Raw genomic sequence first — 26,003 nt, forward strand, 5'->3', positions numbered from 1 at the left:
TTTAGTCATCAGGAAAATACAAATTAAAACCACAATGCGGGCGCCTGGGTGGCTCAGTTGGTTGGGCGACTGCCTTCGGCTCAGGTCATGATCCTGGAGTCCCTGGATCGAGTCCCGCATTGGGCTCCCTGCTCGGCAGGGAGCCTGCTTCTCCCTCTGACCCTCCCCCCTCTCATGTGCTCGCTCTCTCTCATCCTCTCTCTCTCAAATAAATAAAATCTTAAAAAAAAAAAAAAACCACAATGCAATATCACTGTACACGCCTTTAATTAAAATTAAAAAGACTGGTCATATGAAATGTTGGCAAGAATGTGGAGCATCTGAAATTCTTATGGTACTGATGGGAATGTAAAATAAATGGTACAACCACTTTGGAAATTGTTTTGCAGTTTCTTAAAACATTAAACATACATTTACCATATGACCCAGCCATTCTACAACTAGATACACCAGAGAAGTGAAATTTAGGTCCACACTAAGTTTTTAGTAACTTTATTCACAGTAGCCAAAAACTGAACATAACTTTTAAATGTCCAGTAAGAGGTAAATGGATAAACAAAATTGGTGTATTCCATGCAGTGGAATACTCAGAGATAAAAAATAACAGATCTGCTCACAGACAACATGGTGCCTGAAAGAAGCTAGACACAAAAGAACACGTACTACATACAATGCAAACTGTATGGGACATCAATGATTTGGTGCCTGAAAGAAGCCAGACACGAAAGAACACATACTACATACAATGCAAATTGTATGGGACAACAAGCAGGCAAGTGACAACAAGCTGATCAGTGTGGTTGCCTGGGTCAGAATGAATAAAGTGCAAAGGGTCAAAGGAAGCTTTTGGGATTGATAGAAATACACAGTTTCTTGATTGTGGTGGTGCTTTCACGAGTATATGTGAGAGCCAAAACTCATAGATTCGTATGCTATTAAGTGGTTGGATATAGTTCATGTAAATTATTCCTCCAAAAAAGTGATAAAGAAAACATCCTTGATACCACACATACTGTAGGAGACCTCTATTTTGTATCCTTTCTTCCAGAAATATGGATTTATTTTAATAGATTTGCTTCCATACTACCTGGTACTGTTGGTCTTTGTACTTTCACAAAGCCCATCTCTACATATATCAGAACATTTTTATATGAAACTTTAAACTGTAATGGCAGGACTTTGTTTAATGCTCTGTCTCCAATAGTATGAAAGAGATAATTATGAATCGATGACTGCTTCAAAAGGAGAAGTATAAAATGAAGTGAAAACATATAATAAGGGAACTTAACCTGGACTAGGAGTGAAGGAAATTCTCCCCGAACAAGTGACTTTCAGATTGAGGTCTGAAGGGTGGCAGGAATTAACCAAATGGCAGATCTGAGTGTAAATGTCAGAAAATTGGGTATATAAGTCAAGAGGTCCGAGGAAGATTTGGGCTGGAGCTGTTAAATTCAGCAGTCACCCAGGAAAAATGAATTGAAAGAAAATAATAGAACCCTGAGGAACACCAGGGTTTTCAAAGCAAGAAGAAAAAGTCCAGTGAAGAGTGTGAAAGGTAGGCAGGACACATTACTGTGTGGAAGGGAAATCACCTCGGGGAGAGAGCGTTTGACGGAGTGATCAGCCCATGTTAAATGCTGCCAAATTGTCAACCATGAAGACTAAGAAGCAGCCATGGGTGGTCCCTTGTGATCTTTAGGGAAAGCAACAGATGGAAGTAGGAAAAAAGGAAGGACAGAGGGCAGGTTGTAATGGGTTGAGTAGAGAGAGCAGAGGAAATGGTGATCATAAGCGCCCACAAGCCCTTTAAGCGAAGTTTCTCTGGATGAGACAGTCCAGTAACCCAGGGGGATATGAAGTCAGGGGAGGGCTTTTAGTGGTTTATGTGTTGTCCTTTTTTCATTTCTGTTTTTTGAGACAGGAGATATTTGAACATATTAAATGATGATTGATCAGAGCCCATGGAGAAGTAGAGTTGAAAATTCAAGAGAGAAGTAAAGTTCCCAGAGAAGATAGGAAATGGTGCATCGGTGGAGGGACTGGTGGTGATTTCAGAAGAAAACAAAACAAAATAAAAATAAAATCAGGAAACAACCTACATGACCATCAATAGGGGCCTCTAATTATCTGAGTATATATCTCCCTATATTTTTGTGACTATATTTGCCTGGTAAAATCTACTAATGAAACTACTAGGTCAGAGGAAAATATTAAGAGAGTTAATGCCAAATTAGACTCCTTAAAGCACTGAATTAATTAATTTTCCTACCAACTCTATAGGAGAGTGCCTGTTTTCTTATATTATTATTCTATACCATTACCAATCTGGGTATTATCATTAATCTTTACCAATCTGACAAGCAAAAATATTATTTTTATTGTTGGTTTAATTCACATTTCTTTGATTTTGCGTGATGTTGAATTTACTTCTCTGAATTTATTGATCACTTAAATTTCTTTTTATTTTCCTGTGAACAACCTGTTCATATTCTTTGTTCATCTTTCTACATTTTTGTTCCTACTGATTTATATGAGTTCTTTGTAAATTAAGGAAGTTAGCTAGTTATGTAGTGTCGTGTGTTATAAATTTTGTGTCCTACTTTATTGTATACCTTTTGAAAAATTAGGAGATGAATCTTAAAGGATGAATTGGAGTTTGCTGTGGGGATAAGGAGAGGAAAGATATTTTAGGTAGAAGAAGCAATATTAGCAGTATTGTAGAAGTTTGTAGCCATATAGTGAGTACTATGCAATGTCATTTTAAACATGCTTTACTTATGAAGGATAGAGTTTTCTTATTATCTCATTGGGAAGCTTGTTTTACTTAGTGATGTTACATTATTTTGAATTCTCTCTAGGTAGTCTAACCATCAATTAACTAATTCTTTTGTACCTCGTTGTTTCTTAATGAATCCTAGTCAGTTTATTAGAAACAGTTTCTAGATGGCCAAAGGAAGCCTGCTGGGGCTTAAAATTGACTATATGAATCGCTTCTCAGCCTTTTGGCTAAGATCAAGTATAGTATCTGTTTTTATCAGTTTAAAATTGACCATGTGCTGCTTAAATTTTTACTACACACACAAAAAAAGTTAATAAACGCTGACATATTCAAGGCAAAGCCTAAGTGGTTAAAATATGGCTTTTATTTGTCTATTTGTTTCTAGAAATGAAGTCAATGGAACATGATAGTGGCCAGTTAAGCGAACTTCAAAAACAAAAGAGTGAATTAGTACAAGAATTACTTACTGTGCAGAGAAAACTTAAAGGTATTATCTTTATGAGCTAGTTTATTTTGCTGATGAATATAGTTACATACACATAACAGGGTTGTATTATTATTTCAAATTGCACTAACTTATTGGTACAGTGTTATTATTGGTATAAAGAAGAAATAGGTAAAACACTAAAATAAACGGTGTTAGATCTAGTAGTTTTAATGTCATAAATTTTGTTGAGATCTTTTTTATGCCTTTAATTGCTATGTTAAAGTAGAAAAATAAGAATCATGAGTACATACATTTTACATAAAGCACCAAAAATTAGAATATTGTTCTTATGAATGAATAAAGTTAACTCTTTATGTTTATTTTTTTGAAGACTGTAAGCATTTTCTTGTTTAGTTTTTGAAGATAAAAAGAATGAAGCCATTTGTACTACCAAATACCTAGAGGCAGAAAAAGTAAAAATCAATGAAAAGCCTCAAAATGATGCTGAATGCTTAAGGTAAGAATTCCCTATTATATTTTGGTGTAAAATCTGCTAATTTTTCAAGTTGTCAAAGATATTTCAGCATAAAGCTAAATGTGTAGTTTTTTTTAAGTTCCAGATAAAGATGTTAATTCCTTTTATTTGTATTGTGAAGTATGCTAATGAGAAAACGCTTCACTGGCTAAAAAGTGCTACATGTAAGTTTCACAGTGCATCGGGTTGATAATACTGAAATCAATTTTTTCTTTTACCTCATGGACTCAGTGTTATTCACATCCCAATAGATTAAGACAAAGTATTGGTTCCACAACTGTCCTTTCTGTTATTCCTAACTTTTTTTAAGATAGATTTCTTTTTTTTTCTTTTTCTTTCTTTCTTTCTTTCTTTCTTTCTTTTTCTTTCTTTCTTCCTTTCTTTCTTTCTTTCTTTGAGAGAGAGAGCACACAGAGGGAGAGGGGGAGGGAGAAGCCTACTGCCCGCTGAGCAGGGAGCCCAATGTGGGGCTGGATCCCAGGACCCTGGGATCATGACCTGAGCCGAAGGCAGACATTTAACCGACTGAGCCACCCAGGCACCCCCTAACTTTTTTTTAATGGTTGAAATTATTTTTTATTGTTTCAGATTTCAGGGGAAAAAAAATCACAACCTACTATTTTACTTGAAATTTATTACTATTTGTTTTATGCTGAAAGAATGAAATGTATTTTCTGTATGGGAAATTGAACTGCTTTTTATGTATTTGGATAATGAAAGAATGGCTGGTGTTTGAAACCACATAGTCATACACACAAGGAGAAAACCTTCAGTTTGTTAATTTTACTATTGTTTATTAATAATTCAATGTTATATTTGCTGGTTTAATTTCAAAGAAGTTCATCTACTTTCTGGGCTAAATATAAGGAAAGAAACCTCATTACTGAATCTATGAGAAGCAAATGAAGCCTTCTTTTACATAAATCATATAGAAATATGCCCACTCGAGCTGAACAAATGCTTCATATTAGCAGTGTATTGCTTTAGGCCATAATTTTAGTAGATTATGAGAAAATATTTGCAATTTAATTTTATGTTAAGTTTTATAAGCATGAAATATCAATCTCTTGGGTGATATGTGTGATGAAGAATGAGTTTCTGTAATGACAGTCTGCTTATTGATTTTTTTATGCTTTTAAAAATGATAATACCCATTGGTATCATTATGGTTAGTAGTATAAGGGCTTCTGATGTGAACTCCGGTTTTGTGGGTTTATCACTCAGTCATAAAAATTTGCCCTGGGTTAAAATTAAACACACAAAGTCTCTTAGAGAGTGTTTTTTCCTTCACAGATGGTGACAGAAGAAATTTGAATAGAAAGAAACATTCATCTATATACATTGTCCTTTTTTTGCATTTTAGCAGTTATCAAATGAAATGCCAATATTTACCAGTTCCCACTTTAAATTATTTGATATGTGTAGTTTAGTTTGCTTACTGGTATGTTCCATAAAAGTAATTTCAAGTATAAAGAACTAAGTCAAAGTACCAAATATAAAGATTTTTGGAAATAGGGCCATAAGCCTTATAATTAGTGCAATAACAAGAAGCTAATAATGGCAAGAAACGATATGACATTTATTCAATATCATGAAGGCCTAAATTAAGTTGGTTTTATCCCTAAATTTTGGAATATTATTTTCCATCTGTGTGTTCAAATGTATACTAAATTCTGTTGCCTTTTTCTTAAATTTTCAGGTTTAACTGCTATTGGTATAGATAGCAGGGTGCCCATTTTTATAGCAGGGTTTCTCAAACTTGGCACTATTGACATTTTGGCCCATGTCGTTCTTGGTTGCAAGAGGGGAGTCCTGTGCAATTTAAGACATTTAGCAGCATCTCTGGCCTCTAAACTCTAGATCACAGTAGCACCTCCCACCCCCAACTTTGACAACCAAAAATGTCTCCAGACATTGCCAAATGTCCCCTGGGCAGAGTGGGGTGGGCAAAATTGTCCCCAGTTGAGAACCAGTTTTATTTTAAGGTTATTATAATTGTACTTCTACTTTTATTAAACTTTAACCAGTTAAGAAAGCAATTACAAAAAAATTAATATTAGTTTATTTCTATGAGTTTATTGTTTCTACTTCTAGTAATTAGAAAATTTTACACATATTTTATGCTGTCTGTATTATTGGAATTCTTTCATAATGATTATGGTTTTCTTTTTTAAATTAATCTGCCATGTTCAGATTATTTATTGGACTCTATCTTGATGCCATCCTTTAGTGTAGAGAACCAGTACTTACATTCACAGTGGTTTAATGGTCTCTGCTTTAGATAATCATTTCCTCTTTATAAATACCAAGATGCTTACTTATTTAAAAGATTCTATTTTGAAGATTGTGGGATCATTAATTAAACATATTAAGGTAGCTAACTTGTAGACTATTGCTATGATTAACACTTAAGTCAAAGGTTGGGTTAATTCATTTTTTTTTTATGTGCCAAGCATTTTATTTGTTTATTTATACACACACTGCAGTTTATATTCACTATATTACTTAAACCTCAGATATGGTAGTCATCAATCCACATGTTATAGATGAGGAAATACGGCCTTAAAAAGTGCAGTGATCTCTAGAATCATCCAGAGTTGCCTTTTTTTTAACTTTTTTTTATTATGTTATGTTAATCACCATACATTACATCATTAGTTTTTGATGTAGTGTTCCATGATTCATTGTTTGCATATAACACCCAGTGCTCCATGCAGAACGTGCCCTCTTTAATACCCATCACCAGGCTAACCCATCCCCCCCACCCCCCTCCCCTCTAGAACCCTCAGTTTGTTTTTCAGAGTCCATAGTCTCTCATGGTTCGTCTCCCCCTCCAATTTCCCCCCCTTCATTCTTCCCCTCCTGCTATCTTCTTTTTTTTTTAAACACATAATGTATTATTTGCTTCAGAGGTACAGATCTGTGATTCAACAATCTTGCACAATTCACAGTGCTCACCATAGCACATACCCTCCCCAATGTCTATCACGCAGCCACCCCATCCCTCCCACCCCCCACCACTCCAGCAACCCTCAGTTTGTTTCCTGAGATTAAGAATTCCTCATATCAGTGAGGTCATATGATACATGTCTTTCTCTGATTGACTTACTTCGCTCAGCATAATACCTTCCAGTTCCATCTACGTCATTGCAAATGGCAAGATTTCGGGTTTTTTGATGGCTGCATAATATTCCATTATATATATATATAATATATATATATATATATATACCACATCTTCTTTATCCATTCATCTGTCGATGGACATCTTGGCTCTTTCCACAGTTTGGCTATTGTGGACATTGCTGCTATAAACATTGGGGTGCATATACCCCTTCGGATCCCTACATTTGTATCTTTGGGGTAAATACCCAGTAGTGCAATTGCTGGATCGTATGGTAGCTCTATTTTCAACTTTTTGAAGAACCTCCATACTGTTTTCCAGAGTGGCTGCACCAGCTTGCATTCCCACCAACAGTGTAGGAGGGTTCCCCTTTCTCCGCATCCCCGCCAACATCTGTCATTTCCTAACTTGTTAATTTTAGCCATTCTGACTGGTGTGAGGTGATATCTCATTGAGGTTTTGATTTGGATTTCCCTGATGCCGAGTGATATTGAGCACTTTTTCATGTGTCTGTTGGCCATTTGGATGTTCAAAGGTTGGGTTAATTCATAAGAAGTTCCCATGAGGTTGTATAACTATGACTGATCTAGTTTTTTCATATAGTTCAGGGAGGATAGAAATGATAAACCTTGGGTTCTTGAGAGGCAGTAAGCATAGAGGTTAAGATTACAAACCCCTTAAAATCCCAGCTCTGCTATTACTAGGTTACTAACCTTGTACAAGCAATTTAACTTGTCTATCCTCAGTCTCCACAACTATAAAATGAGGTTCATAATAGCATCTACCTCACAAGATTATAGTAAAAATTAAATGACTTAATATATATAAAGCCCTTAGAACAGTGCTTGGAACATAGTAAATGCTCTAAAATTAGATATAATTATAATTATATGATTACTTATGATTGAATTTTTATTTCATATTATCCATGAGGATTTCATGACTTTCAAGCTTCTTTATCATTTTCCCCTTCCACGTGCCTTTTTTTTAATTTAAATTCAGTTAGTTAATATATAATGTATTATTAGTTTCAGAGGTAGAGTTCAGTGATTCATCAGTCTTATATAAAACCCAGTGCTCATTATATCACATGCCCTCCTTAATGTCCATCACCCAGTTACCCCATTCCCCCCACCCTTCTCCCCTCCAGCAGCCCTCAGTTTGTTTCCTATGACTAAGAATATCTTATGGTTTGTCTCCCTCTCTGCTTTCGTCTTGTTTTATTTTCCCCTCCCTCCCCCATGATCTTGTTTTGTTTCTTAAATTCCACATATGAGTGAGATCATATGATAATTGTCTTTCTCTGATTGACTTGTTTGCTCAGCATAATACCCTCTAGTTCCATCCATGTCATTGCAAATGGCAAGATTTCATTTTTTTGGTAGCTGAGTACTGCTCCATTGTATATATATATATACCACATCTTTATCCATTCATCTGTTGTTGGACGTCTGGGCTCTCCCTAGTTTGGCTGTTGTGAACATTTCTGCTATAAACATTGGGGTGCATGTGCCCTTTCAGATCACTACATTTGTATCTTTGGGGTAAATACCTAGTAGTGCAATTGCTGAGTCATAGGGTAGCTCTATTTTCAACCTTTTGAGGAACCTCCATTCTGTTTTCCAGAGTGGCTGCACAAGGTTGCATTCTCCACCAACAGTGTAAGAGGGTTCCCTTTTCTCTGCATGCTCGCCAACATCTGTCATTTCCTGACTTGTTGATTTTAGCCATTCTGACCGATATGAGGTAGTATCTCATTGTGTTTTCGACTTATATTTCTCTGATGCCAAGTGATGTTGAACATTTTTTCCTGTGTCTGTTGGCCATTTGTATGTCTTCTTTGGAGAAATGTCTGTTCGGGTCTTCTGCTCATTTCTTGATTGGATTATTTGTTCTTTGGGTATTGAGTTTGATAAGTTCTTTATAGATTTTGGATACTAGCCCTTTATATGATAAGACATTTGCAAATATCTTCTCCCATTCTGTTGGTCGTCATTTAGTTTTGTCGACTATTTCCTTTGCTGTGCAAAAACTTTTTATCTTGATGAAGTCCCAATAGTTCATTTTTGCCCTTGCCTCTGGAGACGTGTCTAGCCAGAAGTTGCTGCAGCTGAGGTCAAAGAGGTTGCTGCCTGTGTCCTCCTCTAGGATTTTTATGGATTCCTGTCTCATATTTAGGTCTTTCATCCATTTTGATTCTATTTTTGTGTATGGTATAAGGAAATGGTCCAGTTTCATTCTTCTGCAGGTGGCTGTCCAATTTTCCCAATACCATTTGTTGAAAAGACTGTCTTTTTTCCATTGGGTATTCTTTCCTGCTTTGTTGAAGATTAGTTGACTATAGAGTTGAGGGTCCATTTCTGGGTTGTCTGTTCTGTTCCATTGATCTATGTGTCTGTTTTGTGCCAGTACCTTACTGTCTTAATGATGACAGCTTTGTAATAGAGCTTGAAGTCTGGGATTGTGATGCCACCAGCTTTGGTTTTCTTTTTCAACATTCCTTTGGCTATTCAGAGTCTTTTCTGGTTCCATACAAATTTTAGGATTATTTGTTCCAGCTCTGTGAAAAAGGTTGATGGTATTTTGATAGGGATTACACTGAATATATAGATTGCCCTAGGTATCATCGACATTTTCACAATATTTGTTCTTCCAATCCATGAACATGGAATGTTTTTCCATTTCTTTGTGTCTTCCTCAATTTCTTTCATGAGTGTTCTATACTTTTCTGAGTACAGATCCTTTGCCTCTTTGGTTAGTTTTATTCTTAGTTATCTTACGGGTTTTGGTGCAATTATAAATGGGATTGACTCCTTAATTTCTCTCTCTTCTGTCTCATTGTTAGTGTATAGAAATGCAACTGATTTCTGTGCATTGATTTTATATCCTGAGACTTTGCTGAATTCCTATATGAGTTCTAGCAATTTAGAGTGTAGTCTTTTGGGTTTTCCACATAGAGTATCATGTCATCTGCAAAGAATGAGAGTTTGAATTCTTCTTTGATGATTCGGATGCCTTTTATTTTTGTTGTTGTTATCTGATTGCTGAGGCTAGGACTGCTAGTACTATGTTGAACAACAATGGTGATAGTGGACATCTCTGCCATGTTCCTGACCTTAGGGGAAAAGCTCTGTTTTTCCCCACTGAGAATGATATTCGCTGTGGGCTTTTCATAGATGGCTTTTATGATATTGAGGTATATTCCCTCTATCCCTATACTGTGAAGAGTTTTAATCAAGAATCGGGATGCTGTACTTTGTCAAATGCTTTTTCTGCATCTATTGAGAGAATCACATGGTTCTTGTCCTTTCTTTTTTTAATGTAGTGTATCACATTGATTGATTTGCTGATGTTGAACAACCCTGCAGCCCAGGAATAAATCCTACTTGGACGTGGTGGATCCTATTGGCTAGTATCTTGGTGAGAAGTTTTGCATCTGTTCATCAGGGATATTGGTCTGTAATACTCCTTTCTGGTGGGGTCTTTTTCTGGTTTTGGGATCAAGGTAATGCTGGCTTCATAGAAAGAGTTTGGAAGTTTTCCTTCTATTTTTTGAAACAGCTTCAGAAGAATAGGTATTACTTCTTCTTTAAATGTTTGGTAGAATTCCTCTGGGAAGCCTTCTGGCCGTGGACTCTTGTTTATTGGGAGATTTTTGATTACTGGTTCAATTTCCTTGCTGGTTATAAGTCTGTTCAGGTTTTCTCTTTCTTCTGATTTCAGTTTTGGTAATTTATGTATCTCTAGGAATGCATCCATTTCTTCCAGATTGCCTAATTTGTTGGCATATAGTTATGCATAATATGTTCTTATAATTTGTTTGTATTTCTTTGATGTTGCTTGTGATCTCTCTTCTTTCATTCATGATTTTGTTTATCTGGTTCCTTTCTCTTTTCTCTTTTTTTTTTTTTTAATTTATTTATTTGACAGAGAGAGAGAAGCGAGAGAGGGAATACAAGCAAGGGGAGTGGGAGAGGGAGAAGCAGGCTTCCTGCTGAGCAGGGAGCCCGATGCGGGGCTCGATCCCAGGACCCTGGGATCATGACCTGAGCCGAAGGCAGCTGCTTAACAACTGAGCCACCCAGGTGCCCCTCCTTTCTCTTTTCTTTTTGATAAGTCTGTCCAGGGGTTTAATGATCTTATTAATTCTTTCAAAGAACCAGCTCCTAGTTTCATTGATCTGTTCCACTATTCTTTTCGTTTCTATTTCATTGACTTCTGCTCTAATCTTTATTAATTCTCTTCTCATGCTGGATTTAGGCTTTATTTGCTGGTCTTTTTCCAGCTCCTTTAGGTGTAAAGTTAGGATGTATATATGAGACCTTTCTTTTTTCTTGAGAAAGGCTTGTATTGCTATATACTTCCCTCTTAGGACCACCTTTGCTACAACCCAAAGATTTTGAACAGTTGTTTTTATTTTCATTTGTTTCCATGAAAATTTTTTTAATTCTTCTTTAATTTCCTGGTTGACCCATTCATTCTTTAGTAGCATTCTCTTTAACCTCCATGTATTTGAGTTCTTTCCAACTTTCCTCTTGTGATTGAGTTCAAGTTTCAAAGCATTGTGGTCTGAAAATGTGCAGGTAATGATCCCAAACTTTTGGTACCAGTTGAGACCTGATATGTGACCCAGTATGTGATATAATCTGGAGAATGTTCCATGTGCCCTTGAGAAGAATGTGTATTCTGTTGCTTTAGGATAGAATGTTCTGAATATATCTGTGAAGTCCATCTGGTCCAGTGTGTCATCCAAAGCCTTTGTTTCCTTGTTGATCTTCTGCTTAGATGATCTGTCCATTGCAGTGAGTGGGGTGTTAAAGTCCCCTACTATTATTGTATTATTATCAATGTGTTTAAGTTTGTTATTAAATGGTTTATATAATTGGCTGCTTCCATGTTAGGGACATAAATATTTACTGTGTTTAGATATTCTTGTTGGATTATGATATAATCCCTTTAGTTACGATATAGTGTCCTTTCTCATCTCTTATTACAGTCTTTGGTTTGAAATCTAATCCCAACTTTCTTTTGATGTCCATGAGCATGATAAATGGTTTTCTACCCCCCTCACTTCAATCTGGAGGTATCTTTGGGTCTAAAATGAGTCTCTTGCAGACAACATATCGATGGATCTTGCTTTTTTATCCAATCTGATACCCTGTGTCTTTTGATTGGGGCATTTAGCCCATTTACATTCAGAGTTAACTATTGAAAGATATAAATTTAGTGCCATTATATTACCTATAAAGTCACTGTTTCTGTATATTGTCTCTGTTCCTTTCTGGTCTGTGTTACTTTTGGGCTCTCTCTTTGCTTAAAGGATTCCCTTTAATATTGCAGGGCTGGTTTAGTGATCACAAATTCTTTCAGTTTCTATTTGTCCTGGAAGTTTTTATCTCTCCTTCTATTTTGAATGACAGCCTAACTGGATAAATTATTCTTTGCTGCATATTTTTCTCATTTAGCACCCTGAATATATCATGCCAGTGCTTACTGGCCTCCCAGGTCTCTGTGGATAGGTCTGCTGCCAGTCTAATGTTTCTACCCTTGTAGGTTACAGACCTCTTGTCCCAAGCTGCTTTCAGGATTTTCTCTTTGTCTCTGAGATTTGCAAGTTTCACTATTATATGTCAAGGTGTTGACTTATTTTTATTGATTTTGAGTGGGGTTCTCTTTGCCTCCTGGACTTGAATGCCTATTTCCTTCCCCAGATTAGAGAGGTTCTTTGTTATAATTTACTCCAATATACCTTCTGCCCCCCCTTCTTCTAGGATCCCAATTATTTCTAATATTGTTTCACTTTATGGTATCACTTATCTCTCGAATTCTCCCTTCGTAATCCAGTAGTTGTTTATTTCTCTTTTTCTCAGTTTATTTATTCTCCATCATTTGTCTTCTTTATCACTAATTCTCTCTTCTGCCTCATTTATTCTAGCAGTTAGAGCCTCCATTTTTGATTGCATCCCATTAATAGCCTTTTTTTATTTCAACTTGATTAGATTTTAGTTCTTTTATTTCTCCAGAAAGGGATTCTCTAGTGTCTTATATGCTTTTTTCAAGCCCAGCTAGTATCTTTATAATCATTATTCTGAACTCTAGTTCTGATATCTTACTTATATCTATACTGATGAGATCCCTGGCCATCAGTACTGCCTCTTGTTCTCTTCTATGAAGTGAGTTTTTCTCTCTTGTTATTCTGCCCAGAGAAGAATAGTTGAATGAGAGAACAAAATACTAAAATGGCAACAATGACCCCAGAGAAATATACACTAAACAAATCGTAAGAGACCTTAAATTTAAAAAAAAAAAAGAATATAATCAGACAGGTGAACAGAACAGAGCAATACACTGGATCCTGTGTGTATTTAGGTCTGTTTGTTAGAAAACTAGATCCCAAAATTGTAAAGAAAAAATACTTATATATGTACAAAAATAAAATTAAATACAATAAAAGGATAGAATGTAACTGTAAAAATGAAAATTAAAAAAAGACTAGCAGAAAGTGGTCGCTTATCTATTTGTAGAATTGCAGCAATTCTTTTCTTAGATCTCTAGTTGAGATCATAGGTGTTCAGAATGATTTGATAGCTATCTAGCTGAATTCCTGGGACCAGACAAAACTAAGGTCTCCTACTTCTTCACCATCTTGGACTCCTTCCACCAATCCTTTAAATGCATGGGATCCCTAAAGGTTAATCACTGAATCTTCTTTCTTTATACTCTTTATGGGTTACCTCATATGCTCCAATGGTTTTAGTTATCACATATAGATAGTTTCCAAATATTTGTCCTAAATCCCTCTTTCCTAAGCTCCATTCCTGAATTCCCAACAGTTTAATATAAACATAGATCTGAAGTGATGTTGCCCTGATTAAATAAGCAAAAAAGCAAAAACAAAAATCTTTTTTTTTTTTTAAAGATTTTTATTTATTTATTTGACAGAGAGAGAGATAGCGAGAGCAGGAACACAAGCAGGGGGAGTGGGAGAGGGAGAAGCAGGCTTCCTGCCGAGCAAGGAGCCCGATGTGGGACTCGATCCCAGGACCCTGGGATCATGACCTGAGCCGAAGGCAGACGCTTAACGACTGAGCCACCCAGGCGCCCAAAAACAAAAATCTTATCCGAGGCTCACAGGTCTTGTCTAGGCCAAACCACTCTGAACACACCCAATTTCATCTAATCTCAGAAGCTAAGCAGGGTCGGGCCTGGTTAGTACTTTGGTGGGAGAATTTAAAGGTCTTCATAATCTGTGCCCTTCCGCTATCTCTCTGCATTTTTATCACATACCCTAAACTACTAGTGCATCAGAATACTATTTATAGAATTCTAAATATGCCACAGGACCTCATACCTCTATCTTTCTTTCTTCTTCATGAGCTAAAATCTAACTTAGTCCTTAAGGCCCAGCTCACATGTCACTTTTTATGGGTTTTGCTCAAATCTAAAAGGTAGCAGGCATCTTTGATGTATTTACAGAACTCGTCATTCTCACCCCACCCTAATCCATTACTAAGTTTTATTGCTTTTGCCTGCAAAATATTTCCTGAATCCTTCCAATTCTCTCTCCCCATTGCTAACATCCTAGTTCTAGCCACCACCCTCTCTAACCTGGATCACAGTAACAATCTGTCTTCTTCTCCCCGTTCCTCCACTTTTGCACCAGCCAATCTATTGTAAATTGAATCATGTCATCGAAATCATTCAATGGCTTCATAACACACATAATAAAACTTAACGTCTTTAGTATGGCCCTGTCACATTATGGCCTCTGACCACCTCCCTTGTTGTTATTTTCACCTGAGGGCCCCTCTTCACTCTGCTCCCTCAAGCATTCCAAGTTTTTTTTCCACTTACAGACCTCTTTCTCTGCCTTTCCTTCTCTTCAAATAATCTGTTAGCCCCTCTGCCTGCTTGTCTCCTACCTACATGGATCATACCCTATCCTTTAGATCTCAATTGAAATGTTTCCCCAGAGAAGCCCTCCCTTACCCTGTGATCTAAATTTATTTTTATTTTTTTAATAACACCCTATATTTTTCCTTTATAGCACAGATTCTATTTTGTAATTACATACTTACGTACTTTATTTTGTTAGTTTCTGTCTCTGCCATGTGCTCAACAAGAGGAGAGATCTTGTCTACTTGGTTTACTAGTGTATATTAGTGGTCTAAGACATTGGTACAGAACTTGGCATATAGTAGGTGTTAAATAAATAAATGAATAAATGAATGTAATAAATTATGAAAGCTTTCCTCTACTATTCCTTTCTCTGTGTTCACAAGAGAGTATGTTTATAATTCTGTTATATCATTAATCATATTCTATGATAGTTTTTTGTGTCAATCGATCCCACTCAGCTAGGAAGTCCCCCTACTTCCTGTTCATTTTTCTATCAGTCTCATATCTAGCACAGTCAAGGGCACATGGTGTTCAATAAATATTTGTTCTACATATTGTTGATTGAGTCTACATATAATTTTATTTTGACTACAAAGAAGATACAAGTCCTTCACATATTTTCTGTGTTGTTTGCAAAGATGTGGTATATTCTCACCACTGGGATAGCCCGATGGAATTCTTTTTCCACTCCTGATTTTTTCTTCCATGTGGAAAAAGCTTTATAGGTGTAATCCTCCCAGCCTTTCCCCAACACCCTCCTTTCTTTTCGGAAGGTGGGGAGGAGTGACTCAATCTGACTGGTGAGTTTGGAAGGATAAACTTGAGCCCAGCCCCTTTTCTTTCCCTATTTCTTTAGAAGCTGGCCTGCCTCAGAGAGTGTATGTTCCTCTCTGCTCCTTTATCCCTTAAGTTTTAAAGTGCTAGGAATCCATAAGAGAAAGATTGTTGCATCCAATTGTGCCTGTAATGTGTGCGTTAAGTTAGTCTAATTCTGGGGTTCAATATTAGTACGCCCTTTGCTTGTAGATATAAGCCACATCTCCAGTATCTGCTATATTCATAGTAAATGTGATATCTTCTGCTTTCCTTATTTCTCAACTGGGCAGGAAAGAAGATTGTTATATATTGGGCCCTTTCAAACTCCCAACACCTATTATTTTTGTATTATTGCCCAACACCAGGGTCACCAAAATACAGCTCTTGATCATGACTTTTTATTTGCTCCAAATAGTGACATACCAGACAACTTGAAACATTTCAGGCATTTTCCTTACCCATGAAACTTCTTTCTAGAATGCTTTTACATTTTTTATAACCACTATTTGTGCCTGTTCAATACCAACAGGAAGTTTATTTCAGAAATGAAGCTGCAAAGTCAACAGCATGGGATTTTCCTTCTGAACATTTGAAGATAGTGTGGTTTTGTGAAGAGGTATTTGCAATGGAAACTGCACAAAAGTTAATACTCACCTCCTACTGAGAGACTCTAAATGCATTTATATGAAGTAGTAAGTCAGTGCTGTTGCCTTTTCAGTGAAAAAGTCATCCAGTTAAGTTGGTTGTAGAGATCACACTGATGGTCCTTCAATTTATAAGAAGGCATAAATACATGATGGTATTGAAACACTCCCAACCTCTCTAAAAGATACACAGATAAATATGTATATTTACACACATTTACATTTTTTTATTTTACCAAATGTATATAGGTGTTTTTAAATTATGAGACTAGGCTATGTTGACTGAATCCAAAATTCAAACACTATGAAAATGTAAAACATCAAAGTGTCCTCTCCTATTACCTTATGCCAGAAACCCGATGTAACCATTGTTAAAAGTTTGACATGTATCTTTTCAGAGTTTATATATCTGTGTGTGTGTGTGTGTGAGCACACATACGAGCTGTGTGTGTGTTTAGCATAAAATGGGATCAGACTTACTGGTCTGTAATTTGCTTTTTACTTAGCAAAATATTACAGACACTTCCCATGTTCATTTGTGCTGATCAACTTCATTCCCTTTTAATGCCAATGTAGGGAAATGCCGCATTGATGTAGCCTTTCTCCCACTGACGGATATATAAGAGTTTCTAAATTTTCATAATTGAAAACATTTTATACATGTATCTTTAAATACGTGTGGGAGTGTTTCTATAACATTATTTAGAACAAGCATTATTTAGTAAAGTAATAAGAATTGTTATCCCGGCTACACTGAGGAGATAATGCCCAGGTACTTTGCAGTACTCTGTACTATCAACAAGAATGAACTCAAACTGGGTAAGTGTAATAAGATCTCAGCATTAAAGTTTCTGGAATATACTAGTCAAATAATTATATACCTGTAGCCAATCCATGCCATCTCTCTTTTTACCATTTATAAAATATGAAAATCCCCATTTAATTCCGGGATTATTCTTAGCTATGTATTTTGTTGAATATTTCTGTTGACTCTGCATCTTTTCTAGTAAAACTTCATCATTTAGTCACTAACAGAAGTGTCTCTGTAGCATTGATTATGTAGCCTTCAAGCTAATAGAGATCTCCTGTGTTGTGAATTCTTGGCACATACTATAGTTATTAAAACTTCTAAGTAAATACAAGGGAAATTTTGATGACAGAATCAACTGATTATTTTAAACGTTATATTCTGATGTAAATGTGACTATTTGTAAATGTCCCTAAACTTTGAAATCATTTTGTTTATTGTAGAAGCCATGTGTAATGTTAAAGTAATCATTTTCAAAAATCACTCATGTCTTTAATAGAAAACATTTTTTTTCCATTTTCATATGTTTACCTTTACAAACTACCCCTTTTGGTATAGGGGGGTAGGAAGATTAGAGGAAATATGTAGTTAAAGAAGATGCCTAATTCAACTCACCCAGGATTTGAAATAATGGAATTGCTGGCAGGGCCCATCCCTCTTTTACCTCCTTCTAAGCAGGAAAACACTAGCAAAAAGTAGAAAGAACTACTTAGTAAACCTCTGGTGTGATTAAGGAAACCAAAAAGGATAAAATTAATACACTTAACATATAAAATTTAAAATTCCATGTGTCAAAGAAGTTCAGCATCATGGAATGATAAACGGGGAGAAATTTATAGTAGTTATGACAAACGAGGATAACAGCTTGCCAAATAATCAACTGATAAAAAATCAGTCAGGAGACACTAAAATCAATAGTGTTCATTCATGTATTTACCCACCAAACATGCATTGAATGCATATTTTGTATCTTACGTTATACAAGTTAGTAAGGATACCAAGACGAATAAGTCAAATGGTAAATCAGTTATACTGTTTATCAAATGCAAATTAAAACCACTGATTATCATTTTTCTATCAAATTTTGAAAGAGATTCTTAAATGACCATATCAAAATTGGCAAGGGTGTGGTACAGAGATAATTCATACATTGCTGAGGCAGTATACATTGCCTATATCTTAAATGCAGTTTGATGTACATAAATCACTGTAAGCATCTTAAAAATGTTTATGCCATTTAACCTAAAAATTACACTTACAAGCTCTATCCGAAGGAAAATAATTCTAAGTACAGAGGAAACTTGATGCACAAAGGTGTTCATAGAAATGTTATTTATGGTGGAAAAAAAAATAGGGACAACTTAATTTCTATACTATACATGAATGATTAAGTTAATTCTGGTGTAGCCACTTGGACTACAACATATTTCTCTTATATAGTATTAATAGCATATGTAATTAACTGAGGAAAATGTAAGTGATAACATTAAGCAAAAGAAAAAAAACTAGGAAGTAATATTACATAATCACCATTAATGGAAACAAAAGACTATGATGAAATATACCTAAATTTCAATATCATTTGAGTTTGTGTACTAGAACTTTGGGTGAAATTTTTCCTTCTTTCCACTGAAATAGTATTTGTGTACAGCTCTATAGCTAAAATGAGTTCTTTTACTAAGTTCTTTTAATAAAATATACCTAAATTTTATCATCATTTGAGTCTGTGTACTAGGACTTTGGGTGAAATTTTTCCTTCTTTCTACTTAAATAGTACTTGTGTCCAGTTCTGTAGCTAAAAAGAGTGTTCTTTCAATAAAGGCTTTTCTATAGCACTTAGAAGTAACTGGAAAAAATTGGAATGTGCAGGAAATCATAAAAATACACAGAACATAAGTTTTGCAAGACTAACTAGCAGTATTGGCCCATCCTCGTCATTATTTGATGATTCAGAGAAAGGTAACAATAACCAACGCAAACTGCTCTGAGTTACTGTGCAGCAGGTGAAGGAAGTCCTTCTTGACTCCTGTAGGCAATCAGTCTATGCACTGAAGCATGATATCTGCTTACCATTACATAGCTTTGGCTAGCTGCAAATGTATTAATATTCATACCATTATTATCTAGCCTCTTTTAAAGCTAGCAACAGCAAATTTTTTTTAAGTGCAGATCTAAATTCTACAGCTTGATTATATGCTGAATAGTGAAATACTTCCTATAATTCGCTCTAAATGCCATCCTTAATTTCAGTAGTCTCTCATTCTCACCGTTAGCTAACTGAAAGGGAAAGTGGTCAACCACCCAGTTCTGTTGGCATGAAAAATGTTATAGAACCTGCAGTTCATTTAAAATGAAAAGGAGCAGGAGCAAGAATGGATGGTATGGTGGAAGAAAGATTGCTACCATTTTATTCAAAAAGATAAATATATTCAAATGAAGCCTGAAGTACATTGTAGAGCTCTCCACAGTACATTGTGATTCTCCATTTAACTTTCTACTTACTCTTTAAAAATATTCATTACAAGGCTTTTTATGCTTGTGTAAACATCTAATGCTCAAAATTAATAACTTGTTCTATTTTTCCTACTTGAGCATTCCTTCAGAATTCTTATTTACTATTAAATTCATAAAAGTTCAGAACACAATGAAGTTCACATATACAGGGTATTATTTCCTCTTCCATCCCTACAATTACTATGTTTTTCTTCAATTATGTGTAAGTTGTAAAGTGTAATAATATAATGAGCACCTGTGAACTAAACTAGACTTAAAACCAATAACTTGCATTAGCCATGGGCTCCTCCTTTATTCCATACCCTTCCTTCTAGATGTAATTGCTGTCCTACGTTGTGTAACATTTTCTTGTGTATGTGTGATATTGCATTTAGTCCATTTCCCTATATATAATTTTCTTTGTTACATTGTGATTCATTTAAAATTATGCCATATATTTATATATATGATCTGTCTGTATATTGGTTATTTTTGTTTATTTTTTAGTTCTGTAAAAATGGTATGATACTGTTTTTGGATTGTTTCTAGGACTCATCCATGTTATTGAACGTAGATGTGTGAACATATCACAATTTTTTTCCTTTTAATGCACATTTGGATTATTTCTAGTTTTTGTTTTCACAAACAATGCTCTTGTGATTATCCTGATACACATGTATAAGAGTTTAGGTTATATGCCTGGTAGAATTGGTGTGTAAAGGCATATGAATTTTGAACTTTACAAGATAACAACATACTATTTTCCAAAATGATTAAACCAGTTCATATTTACTTTAGCAAATTATAAAAATTCCCATTGATCTCCATCTTCTTCAGTACTTTATTTTTAGACTTACTAAAACTCTTGCCAATCTCATGGATATAAGACAGTATTTTGTGGGCTAAATCTGTATTGCCCTGACTACCCATGAGATTGAGCTTCTTTCCATCTGTTTATAGATCGTGTGTTTCCTTTTCTGTAAAATGCCTCATAATTATTTTGCAACTGGGTTGTTTGGGTATTTGATTTTATTGACTTCTAGAAGTTTTTTATTTTTAGTTTTTTCATAATTCTGGATTTTGTTTTTTACACGTTGGAGATCTCTTCTCCCAATTTATGAAGCTTTTTGTTTTTGTTTTGTTTTTTGGAGTTCCTTATACTGTTATGCTTTAGTAGAGTTCCTACTTTCAATATGGTTGAAATTATCTGTCATTTCTTGTTATGGTTAGCATTTTTGTGCCTTAAGAACTCTTTACTTACCTAAGATCAGAAGGATATTGTCCTGTATTTTCTCTAATAATTTGTAGGGTTTGCCTTTCACATTTGTCTTTAGTTTATATGGCATTGATTTTGTTTATATGTACAACAAGATCTATTTTCATTTTTTTTGCACATGGATAACCAGTTGTCCCAGCAACATTTATTCAATGGTTTCTTCTTCCTCTAGTGATCTACAATGTCACATCTTGTATTAAATAATAATAATAATAATAATAGATCATGGATATAATTCATATTCTATTTTCTATTCTGTTTCATTGGTCAATTCGTTCATTACTACTCAAAACTACTAAATGCATACTATTCCATTTTAACTATTTAATTACTGTTACTTTATAATGAGTCATGATACAAGGTGGGACACCCCCCTTTGTCTTTTTTTTGTCTTCTCAAGAGTATATTGTCTATACTTGGCCTTTTGCTTTTTACATACATTTCTAAATCAATTTATCATATCCATGAAAATCTGTTGTGATTTTGGTTACAATTGCATTTATTATTATAGTTACTTCTGAGAGACTTTATATCTTTATGAAACTGAGACTTCCCATCTATGAACTTAGGATATCTCAATTTGTCTTTTTAAATATCTTTCAATAAAACTTTATGATTTTCTGTTTATTGATCTTGCACATCTTTGATAAGTTTTAATTTTAGGTACTTTGTAGTTTTAGATGCTGTTGTAAATGGTGTGTTTATATTAAATGACATGTTCTAATTGTTTATTGCTGGTGCATGAAAATATAACAGGTATTTGTATGTTGACTTTATGGCCACTATCTTTGCTAAACTCTGTTTCTTAAAAGAATTATTATAGAGGATTTAAAGCACATACAAAGGTAAAAAAGAAAAATATAATGAATCATATGTACTCATCGCGCAACTTTAACAGTTATCAGCTTATGGCCAATCTTGTTTCATCTCTATCTCTGCTTGTTTTTCTCCTGTATTACTTGAAGCAAATCATATATATCATATAATTATTTTATTATGTCTCTTAAAAAATAAGAACTTTCAAAAAACATAACTAGAGTCCATTATTACACATAAAATAATTAACAGCAATTAACTTGTAATTTATTTGTTGAGGAAATTAAATTTTTTTTCCTGTAGAGTTTCCCTTGATTTGGATTGATTTATAGTTGATTATATTCCCATTGTAGGGTTAAACATGTTTGTTTGACTTATATATTTTTTGTAAATTGGTAATTGGATCTAAAAACTTGATCAAATTTAGGTTGAATTTTTTTGGCAAAGCTATATCATAGATGGTGGCGTTTTTCCATCAGGAGGCCTAGTGCCTCTAGTTTTTGGGGTGTTAGTGGCCTTCAATGCTCAGTTCCTGGTGACTCTCCAATTATTTTTTATATTTTTTTCTGTGACCTAGACTAAATTATGCTTCAGAAGCGAACAACCCTAAGATGTCAGTGAATAATGAGTGTTTATTTCTCTCTCACACTACATGCATGTTCACTGGGAGTTAGCCACACTTGTCATCTTCATTCTGCAACCAAGTGTAAAGGAGTAGCCTCTATGGCATTTAGTCATAGCCTTGTCAAGATTTGGAATTCCTTATTTTTCATTTTAGCTATTCTGGTGAGTTTGTAATAACATTTCATTGTGTTTTTCTTTTGTATTTCCTTGATAACTAATTAAGTTGAGCATCTTTTCCTATTTTTGTTAGCCATTGTATATCTTTTGATCTGGTAGAGGTTTGTGTGTTTGGGGAGGGTATGCCCATTTTCCACTGTGTTGTCTTTTTCTTACTGACTCATAGTTCTTTGTGTATTATGGACATAAGCTATTGTTTATTGTCTCTGCTGACTTTTATTTATGGTGGTTTGCCTTCTTGGGTGCTTGGTGATCTCTGATTGTGAGCTCATGGTTTCCTCTTGATCTGTGCGAAGCCTGTAGGTCTAAATATGTTAAACTTTCCTTCAGAGAGGATTTTCTTTTGCCTCTGCTAGTATACAGGGAATGCCACTGACCTAGAACCCCTTTCAGACTTTCCTTAAGGGTTGGAGCTCAAAAGAGGTTCAAGTCTTCACCTTGTGGCTGGCCCAGTTGGCTTAGGTTTGTGAGATCAGTGTTGCTCCCTCAGGGCAGCCTCATCCGCCTCGCTGCCCTAGCTCTCTACCTCTCCAGCCACAGTTCATGGCTTTTGCTTAAGTTTTTCTTTTTGGAAGGAATATTAGCCCTAATGCTAGAAATAGAAGACCGTTTTTTCACTATTTTTTTACATTAAATATAGACATAAAATACTTTTTTAAATTTATGAATATTCAAAGGATTAAAGACTTAATTGGAAGAAAGAAATATTGATGTTGCTTTCTCACTCTAAAATTAAAATATATTTTAATTGCATATGTGTACTATAAAGTTAATGTTTAATTTTAGTTCAAGAAGAAATCTCAGAGGTCATTTTTTCCTGTAATTAAAATTTTTCAGGTGAAGTTTAGAGAGGCTAAATGATTTAGCCAAGGTTTTTCAGCTTGTTAGTGGCTAAGACTAAAACAGAGCTCTTCAGACAGTACTATATTTTTCCCCACTAAACTATGTTGCTCTTTTAATTAATCTAAAATTGCCTATTATTTATTTAGTCTGCCTTATTTTCTTTATGGAAGTTTTGTACGTCTCAGAGTTTTATACAGTCTTTATAGAAGTATAGAGAATTAGGGACGCCTGGGTGGCTCAGTCGGTTAAGCGTCTGCCTTCAGCTCAGGTCATGATCCCAGGGTCCTGGGATCGAGTCCTGCATCAGGCTCCTTGCTCCGCGGGGAGCCTGCTTCTCCCTCTGCCTCTGCCTCTCTCTATCTCTCATGAATAAATAAATAAAATCTTTAAAAAAAAAGAAGTATAGAGAATTAAAATTTCTTTCCGAATTCTTTAGTGTTAAAATTCTGATGATAGAAGCTACAAATCTGCCGCTATCCATATAATAAAAAAATTATTATAAAAGCTTACTGCTGAACTCATAGGGTGAATTTTTTCCTTTAAAACAGACTTAAAAAAGAATTAGAACTTTATAAGGAAGATGACGTACAAAGTGCTTGTGAAGCTCTCCAAACAGAAATAGAAGTTTTGGAGTTGGTAAGCCACCACTGATTCTTTAACTTCTGTTCAGCATTATTTTCCCTACTAGCAAGAATGGGTTTGCTGGGATACATATCACTGAATTAGTGGTTTGCCCTTCACATGGATTTTTCACTAGATACAAAAAATAAAACAGCAACAATGAACAAAACTAAGGTCAGGATATAAATCCCTGAAATGTTTTGAGTTCCTGGAGAGTTAGGTGCTACATAAAGCAAATTATATTCAAAGAGAATTATGTACAATTTCAAACTAAGTTAAAAAAAAATCCAAACCTGACCTCCCAACATTCTCTTGACTGAAACAGTTATTAGAGGATTAATGCACTGAAGGAGTTTAACTATCATAATGCTTAAAAGCTTTTTGTTTTTGATAGGCATAAATTATACTTTTATTATATTTGATCCTAAAACTTTCTTATTACAGATTTTTATGATCTCAAGAACTTCAGATTCAATTATCGGAAACTTATTTTCGGATTGTGTGGGAGCACTTTAAATTGCTTTTAACCTCTTACTTTGGTTGTTTATAAAATGAATGCAGTATTTGCCATGCTCCATTTTAATGGAAGAAATATATAGCTAGCTTTAAAATATGTTAAAATGTAATTTTAATTTAGTACATTACATTTGGTTCATATTTATTTTCTGTAAACATTTCTTGTTTAAAATGTCCCAATTGTCAGGATTTATATTTTTATATATATATTTATATTTTTATATTTTTTATAAAAACTTTCAAAAGTAAAATTTAGAAATGCCCAGTATTGTTGTGTTAAATTTACATGAACTTTATGGAATTCCTTCATTAGGAATTTAATTTTCCTCATGAATAATTACTATATTTTTCTTTTCAGACATTGGCACAGAAAGATCTTCAGGAAAACAAATAACTTGTGGAGAGTTGACCAAAGCTATCCAAGGTTTGATGAAAGTATCTTAGAATCAAATCTTTGTGATAGATACACAAACGATGCCCATTACAACAGATTTTTGTGGAAAATGTGAAGTCCAGAATGTTCAAAGTTGTTGATATCTAGAATTGGTATATTAGCATTTTAAAAATGTAATTTTTTCTCTTGTTACTTGCTGGAACTTTAAAGCTCCTTATGGCGTTTGATTTTGTTTCTAAAGGAAGAAGAAAGGACAGGTAGATACTGTGTTCTCTGGCTTCTTATCTCCCCTGACCCTTAAACTGATCTGTACTTTCTGATGTTGTTCATTTTTTGTTGCAGTTTACCTTGGGTCTAATCAAACCCTGGGAGAGAGAAATGATCAGATTATTGACCCAGTTTTGTCCCTGCCATTTCCACCAACAAAGATGTTCACTTCATTTTAATCCTTCTCTCATCAGTAAGATGTCTGTTGACAGAGGTCCTAGGAGGCCTTTCATCTGCAAAAGCCAGTTTTCTCCTCTTTTCTCTAGATGTGTCTGTGGAGTTAAGTCTGGGGCACCTGAGGCTTTCCCCAGTCTTTGTGCCTGGCAGTTTTCTTCCTGATGCCAATGTTGGTAGAATGAAATAAGTCATCCACTTGGGGATGTACATAATCTCCTGAGGGGCCTCAGGATTCATTTTCACTGAAACATGGCAACTAAAACTCATGTTTGTATCAAACCTTGGTATTTCCACCAAATTCACAACATCACGTAGCTTTCTGTGGTTTGCCATCCTGTCTAGGAAGATAGGTGTATTTTCACTAGTCTCTGTAAAAGTGTATTGAAACTGTCCACCAAGCCCCTAAATTGTGGTGGGTGTGAGGAAGGAGACAAAACCTGTTTGGGGATATATTTCAAAGTACTGAGTACAAAATGTTAGGATCATGTTTTATTTTGTGGTTATAGTTGAATGAGTTTAACATCAACTATGAAATGTTTACACACATTTCTCTACTGATGATAAGGTGGTCTAGTTTCAGAGCAAGGTTTATTTTGGTATAGCTTTCTATATATGTTGTTTTACACTCTTATTTTGTAAAAATTAGTAAAGTCAAAACTCTCCTTTGAGATGTGTAGCAATTGCCATCTGTCTAAATAATTTGCATTTTCAGAAGTGATTTCTTATTTTGATTCCTTAAATATTTGATAGTAAATTACTTTTGCCTA

General features: G+C 34.8%; 1 protein-coding gene and 1 pseudogene across 1 annotated transcript in view; both read left to right on the forward strand.

The window, feature by feature from the left end:
- The window catches only part of CCDC172 (coiled-coil domain containing 172), a 57,419-nt gene extending 32,627 nt beyond the window's left edge, over positions 1-24,792 (forward strand). Inside the window, exons 5-8 of the mRNA XM_021700165.1 lie at positions 3,165-3,266; positions 3,621-3,723; positions 23,810-23,897; positions 24,757-24,792. Coding sequence (XP_021555840.1) covers positions 3,165-3,266; positions 3,621-3,723; positions 23,810-23,897; positions 24,757-24,792 — 329 coding nt within the window. The remainder of the gene's footprint in view (positions 1-3,164; positions 3,267-3,620; positions 3,724-23,809; positions 23,898-24,756) is intronic.
- Positions 2,987-3,109, forward strand: LOC123325252 (annotated as a pseudogene).
- Positions 24,793-26,003: the final 1,211 nt, after the last annotated feature.

Source organism: Neomonachus schauinslandi, chromosome 6 (genome assembly GCF_002201575.2).
Source record: "Neomonachus schauinslandi chromosome 6, ASM220157v2, whole genome shotgun sequence".
Taxonomy (NCBI): domain Eukaryota; kingdom Metazoa; phylum Chordata; class Mammalia; order Carnivora; family Phocidae; genus Neomonachus; species Neomonachus schauinslandi.